Source organism: Halyomorpha halys, unplaced genomic scaffold, assembly GCF_000696795.3.
Source record: "Halyomorpha halys isolate HHAL.00 unplaced genomic scaffold, Hhal_1.1 Scaffold17.1, whole genome shotgun sequence".
Taxonomy (NCBI): Eukaryota; Metazoa; Arthropoda; class Insecta; order Hemiptera; family Pentatomidae; genus Halyomorpha; species Halyomorpha halys.
In genome coordinates, this window is record NW_027112056.1 from 329,879 (window position 1) to 337,257 (window position 7,379).

The 7,379-nt window shown below is 29.9% G+C and overlaps 1 protein-coding gene across 13 annotated transcripts in view; it reads right to left on the reverse strand.

Moving 5' to 3' along the window:
• The window catches only part of LOC106680323 (oxidation resistance protein 1), an 867,959-nt gene that overhangs the window by 282,501 nt on the left and 578,079 nt on the right, over positions 1–7,379 (reverse strand). Inside the window, exon 1 of one of the 13 annotated variants that reach the window (XM_067050004.1) lies at positions 6,837–6,971. The exons of the other annotated variants lie outside the window; for them this stretch is intronic. Within the exon in view, the coding sequence (XP_066906105.1) occupies positions 6,837–6,894 (58 nt within the window). The 5' untranslated portion in view covers positions 6,895–6,971. Of the gene's footprint in view, positions 1–6,836; positions 6,972–7,379 lie in introns of those variants that run through there. 13 annotated transcript variants of the gene reach the window in all.

Below are 7,379 nucleotides of genomic sequence, written 5' to 3' on the forward strand. Positions count from 1 at the left end.
AAAAAAAAAAAAATGTAAAACCTAAACTGTATAATAATTTAACAATTAAGGGTACCCACTTAATGGATGCTGGTTGAGGCACAATCGGGTATCTCGACCCACAGTGTTGACTCCACTCTAAAGTAACAAAATACATAATTATCTGCCACAGCCAGATTCGAACCCTATTCCTCAGATGAAGTATAACTGCGTTTTACTCACTTAACGCCAAAGTTGTAGATAGGCCACTTATGAATTGTAATTATGGTATTTTCATCAAAGTGATTTAAAAATTAAAAACCTCCATATCAAAAAGTCAAGAAAGCAGCAATATAAAAGGATGGCTTAAAATATCATTTAAAGGATTATTTTTATCATCATTTGAAGTACCATTAAAGATACACAAAGCGTTATTAATAAACGCATTTATCAGTTTTAACGACTTTATAAAACTAGATAGTACAATAGAAATATCCAATATTTCAGGTATCGAATGCATCAAAACACAACTAAGCCTTATTTAACCACGTATACTAATTAAGTAACATTAAAATAATAAAATGAATCTTTCAATGAACAGAATGACTAACTCCATGAAATCATTCATTGTATTTTCAATATTCTATGACAATTAAATATTGAGTAATTGTTTACTAGCAGGATGTAAATTTAGGTATATTAGGGGTATTCATAATCTTTAGTTTAACATGTTAAATGGAAAAACTTATGGTTTTTTTTTTTTTATTGTAATTTACAACTGTACAAAATAATGCAATAGGTAAATATGTAGTATGTTTCATATACACTTGAAAATCTTGAGAAGGAACCACCCGTTGGTGGTACTTCAAACATTAATTTAAACTAGAAGGTCCCGTGGCCATCTTCTTTTCAGACGCCTCGGAGGATTATCAGGGATTGTTAAGGATGAAAGATTAAGAATTAATGGGTTAGGATGGTTGAGGAGTTTGGAATAGAAAGACGCATATTTGTTGGACCAAATCTGCAACGAATGGGATGTTAAGATCTTTATGAATGAGTTTATTTGTGACGTAATAAGGAGCATCAACGATTTTACGTAGGATTTTGGATTGTAACGATTGGATGCGGGAAGAATTTGATGGTTTGGTGGAGCCCCAGAGCTCAATTCCATATGTCCAAATTGGTCTGATTATTGAAGTGTATACTAATTTTTTGTAATGAATGGGAAATTTAGAGCGTTTGTCAAGTAAGTGTTGTAGCAATCGGAATCTACGAGCAGTTTCTTGTCGTTTCAGTCTTGTGTGTGGATTCCAAGTAAGTCTATTGTCATGATGGAGTCCTAAGTAACGAATCTGTTAAACAGGAAAACTTATGTTAAATGGAGAAATATTTCCTTCTTTTAGCATGTTAAAACGATATAACATATAACATGACTGAGAGTCTGTTACTAGGTCTGTTAAATGGAGAATGGCTTCACAAAACAGACCAGCTGAGCTTGTCACCGTTTCATTTGTTGTCGTGTTAGGTTACTTAATCGTAGTTTGTGTTTTTTTTTCTTTTGTCTTGTGTTATGGAGTTTTTAAAGAAGACAATCGGTAGCCAAACTTTTACACTTCTACTTTTCACTTACTTTAGGCATGTTGTAATAAATTACTGTAATCAAAACTTAGAAGTAAACAATAACATGAAGTTATGGAAGGAAAGGTTACTAAACAAGTTACTCAGAAAATCCGCTAGCAGCTCTTATGCATTTATCATTTAACATAACTTTAAATAGGGCTGCTAACAATGCTATACTTATAACATTTAACATAGTAAAACAGTTTACATTTAGCACAATATCATGAATATCCCTATGGTTTTTTATCGAGTCAGCTATACAAAATCTATTAAGTCAATCACAACAGCTCCTGGTTCACCATTTTTTTTTCAGTCTTCTGGTGTACCTCAGGGTAGTATTTCTGGTTCTATCCTTTATGCAGTTTTTACAGCTGACATTTCAACCTATTCCAACACTATTCTCACTACGTATGTCGATCTATCTATATTATCAATTAATAATGGCCCATCCATTTTATCCATAACTCTCCAATCCTCTACATTACCACCATTGAAGGAAGATGACAAAACGTTAGGATTAAAATAAATTCTATCAAATCACTTTTACCCTTCGTCGTAAACTCATGATTTCCTGCCCTACAGTATCCTTTAATAGTATACCAAGTATTCCTATCGAACAGATTCGTTACCTACGACTTGGAATCTTCTTACAAGACTAACTGCTCGACGGAAACTTTCAACTAATACAAAAGATTCATTTATATGACTACAATAGCTATGTGGACATATGGAGTTGAGCTTTGGAGCTCCACTAAACCACCGGATCTCTCTCGTATCCAATCCTTAATGTTCCTTACATAGTCACAAATCAAGTCATCCATCAGGACTCAATTTTCAGTATGTTCCGATTTGGCCAGAACCAGATACCAATCCTATGATAAACTCCCTAACCATCTAAAATCATTTGTTTCTGACCTGGCTTTCCTTTATAATTCTACTACGTGTCTGAAAAGGAGTTGGCATCGAAATCTTCTCCTATAGAAATGTTATTAGAGAACTATCAATGGGTAAAGAATATATTCTCAACATGTCTGTATCATGTCATTTTATAACGAACATCAAATTCATTCGTTGTAAGTTTTTAATACAGTTATAAATAACGAAAAATAAAATAGGAACACGGTTTTTATATATTTTTTTTCTACAATGTTGTATAATAAAAAGTTAAGTATTTTATAAAGAAAAACATAATCCAAAATTGAAATCGGAGTCGGTTATTATATCAATTAAAAGGTTCAAATAACACTTAAAAGTATCAGCTTTCAATAATGACTAATCAAATTTTTTGTGTATTCCTTTGTAATCAATATCTTATCTGCATTATAATTGAGAATTATTCAACGCATTTATATTTTTTAGAAATTTAATAAACTATAATTGAAATAAAATAATAGTAATAACAATTGAAATGTATTTAAAAAATAATAATACGTAAATCATATAAAATACTCAAAGAAAATATAATCTTTGTCGTAAGGATCTTAAAGTTAAATGACTAAAAATTTCTATATCTTTTTTTTTCTCTTCTCAATAAGACAAGGATGAAATAATTAATTCAAAAACCAGTTCTAGGAAACTTACTTTATAAAGATTTTATAAACAATATTTCCATAACTTTACGTCGCAATAGTTCAAATAAAAAAGAATGGGCATTCTTTGTAAACAATCATTAAACTAACAAGGTCTTGTATATGTGCATTGATTTTGACATTTGCACATGTTCATTATTTCGGTAGTTGAAAAAAAAAATACGATTTTAATAAAATATAATATAATATAATTAGATCCTTTTTTTTCTTAACTCAATAAACACTTTTGGGGCTCTACCAAATCATAAAATTCCTACCGTATACAAATTTTAAATCCTTTAATAAAATCTAGAATGATGTCCCATATGTTGTCGATCGACCTCAATAATTCTTCAATTATAAAATCCATAAACACGCAAACCAACTTATCTCTAACCTTGCCTTGAGGAGTCTAAAAATATGTCCATTAATAAAACACTCATTGTATTTCTATTAATGGGTAGTTTCGCTATAATTTACTGTCATGACGCATTATTCACACAAGTTTACTAGGTTTATATGTAATAAAATTGTCATTTTATTTATAAATAACTAAATTTAATAATCCTTTAACTGGAAGAGTCTTATGGAATTAAAATGGATTTAGTGAATGACACAATTTCTTCCTTATTAAACTATAATAGTTTATTTCATATCATACAGCAACGTTTCGGGAGATTTCCCCCATCTTCAGGCTGTTGATAACAAAAAACCTATAGGGAAGATAACCTTCAGAAAGGTAATTATTCTCCTATAATGTATGACTATTAGAAAGTTTTACCAAATAAACGACATTAATATTATAATATATTAGCAAGTATGACAAATAGGAGAAAATTATATGTCATATATAGGTTTTTTGTTATCAACAGCCTGAAGATGGGGGAAATCTCCCGAAACGTTGGTGTATGATATGAAATAAACTATTATAGTTTAATAAGGAAGAAATTGTGTCATTCACTAAATCCATTTTATAAATAACTATTTTATATATGAAACTTTTTAAAGGTACATCTAAACTTTTTCCACGTTTTGGCTAATATGTCATCTTCTAGAACGAAAATTTAAGTTACACAGGTTATAACTAGTTATAACCTCCTCTACCAAGGAACTTTGAGTGAAAGATGGTAAACCATTAGCTATAAAACTATTAGCTATAGTTGCCATGGATACGATCTGTATTCATGAATGAACCATTGATAAATAAATATCGTATCCATGGCAACCTTAGCTATTTGTTTTAACTATAGTTAATTTTGCCCAACTATGCTTAGAGTCCATGAGTATTGGAACGTGCAACTGAAACTTTTGTTCCTAAGAATTCCTTATTAGCCGAAACGTAGAATATTTTGTTCATCAATTAAAATGGGTGAGATAATTATATTTTTTAATTTTAAATATTTTTTTTTTAATGTTCCTTATTTTTCACGAACTGTAACGACTTAATGTTATGTCCTTGAATTCTATAAATAATAGAGAATTTTACGATTAAAAGTTAATAAAAAAACTTCTAATGGTTTTTTGACAAATTAAGATTATATATTGACAAAATATTAAATTTATCAAATAGATGTTATGTTATAAATCAGGAAACCCACAGAATTCCTCATTTTAATTCCTGACCTGGCCATTTAAGGGAAGATTGCCTTTGAAGAAGAACCAAAATTTTCAATGAAATTTAATTCCACTCGACATACTTCTAGAATATGTATTCAATTATAAATTCCCAAAAGTAGATAATTAACGTTTAATGAAAAAATTAGAATTTCGCTTTTACGACATATTTTCATGTTTTATCTAAAGTAAAGTTCTGAGCGAATCTTTAAGTTCGATGCATTTAAATCCATACATATCATGGATTGATGATGCATGAAAACAAATTTCACTAATACACAGCTTTTAAACTCTACCAAAAAAAAAAATATTGATAGGTCTTAAAACTACCAAAAAAAAAAAAAAATATATTATTTCAGATTAAAAATGTGGATTTTGGCATTAAAACTCTACACAAGAAATAGTTTGGACTTGGTTGACAACTCACAAGTCAAATCACTGCTTTTTTTTTCATAAAAATATTAAAAGATAATAAATGCAACTAATTTCGAGATTTACTCAAACCATAACTTAAGATTAAAAATTTAGTTAAACTTTCGAAATTTGAATTAATCGTTACTACATAGGACATGGCTGAATTTTTTAAATGAACAAATTTCGAAATTTACTCAAAACATTACTTCAGTTTAAAAATTTATATAGGGATTTTGTCGTTAAGGTTTCCACATTTGAAATATATTATCTTTATGTATAAGGTTGAATTTTTCTAATGAATATTTTTTTTTTTTTACTTTATTTAGTTTATTCACAACTGTAAAAGTATTTTTACAACCAGCGAATGAGATGTAGAGAGAGAGAGAAAGAAATAATCATAATAAAAAAAAAATAAAATGTCATGAAGGTCTAATGAATATTATAATTTATTCAATAATAATGAATATTATTCTATTATATTCGGTGCAATGGTGAAGGTAAACTCACAAATCAAAGCACTGTTTTGGTCCTCAAAAATATCAAAAGATAATAAATTGAAAGTTAAGACTAAAAAATAAAATAAATCAAAATATAACTAGTGTCACAACATATTGATTCAGGCTCTCACGTGATTAATATTATATAATTATATTAAAATTATAGGTAATATAATCCTGAAGATGTGGAAATGACCCCAAAACGTTGAAGAAAAAATAAAAAGACTAAAAAAAAAGAAAGAATTAATTCAAGTATTAATATATTGAGTAAATACATTTTCATTAAAGAATGCAATTATTTTATAACACTAGACCCTAATCTCTCAGTTTTGGATTCGAATTTGTAACGGAAATTTACGTTTTGAGATCCTCTGTGTACAAAAAAAACCTATTCTGGCAAAATGGTCTGTGCGTCTGTTTGTGAACAACCTAGCGAAAAAACAAAATTGAAATTGGTATATGACAGCAACTTCTTCACTAAAATCAACTTACCAGAAATACAACTTTATGGAATAGATTTTTGACGTTTATTCGATTTTATCCAAAAGGAATAAAACCATTTTGAAATAGGCTAACATTTTAATTTAATTTTTAACATTTCATTAATTTTCAAAAAAACCTTCCGTTAAAATACCATTAATTTCGTTTATTTAAAAAAAAAAAAAATAAACATCTCTTATTACTAGGAATGATATATAATGAATAAATACGAAATATTAAAAATTGGAGCTAAATAGTACCTAGTTTTTTTTAAAGATTTTTAAATTATAAATTTTTGTAATTTTCAAAAGTTAAAAATTGAATTTCACAATTTAAAATGAGAATATATCACTTTTACCTATTTATGTATAGATTTTCTTTATGATAATCCTTTAAATAATTTTAAACAGAATATTGGATGAGAATTAGTGATGAAACTACTTTTTTTTTTTCATTGCTGCTCGTTCTCGATTCAGTCAGTCAATAGATCGGTCACACTGAATCGGTCCATGTCAAGTCACAATCTCGGTCTTATCCACACCTATAAGGGTACAGGACTTGAACAACTGTGCGGTACTGGGGCATACATACGGTGACACTGACTCGATATTCCCAGACGGTACGATTCCACTCAACTAAGCGTAAGGACTCACTCGAAAGCAGAAGAATTATTTATAAGACGTACCTGAACAAGACAAGGGCGAATAGGAGTACGCTGAGAACCTCTGCTCGGCACAGAACATGCTCACAGACTAACGGTTCGGTCTCGCGGTGACTCAGAGATGGGCGGCCATACTAACCGCGACTGGTGAACAACCCTTTGCTCTGTAGCGGCGGGGATGCCCCACCACCGCCGAGGGAAAGTATCCCGATATCCCAGTATCCCAGGGTTCGATATTTTCCACGCTGGGAAATCAACATCTTTTCTAACAATGTAAACGTAGAATTCTAACTAAGAAACGCAGTTTTTCTTCAAATGGAACCTCAATTCGAGGACTACTTAATACCTGTACATAGTACAAGAGCCCAAGAGAAGAAAAAAGGCAGTTATCTCACCCCAGGAGTAAGAATTGGACATTCCAAATTAACTCACCTTCACTTAATCACAAAAGAGGACCAGCCTATATGCCAAACCTGTCATTCCCCATTATCAATAAAACATATAATTGAAGAATGCCCATCATTTCGTCAAGCCTTCGAAAATAATAAAATTCCACGAATAAGAGAA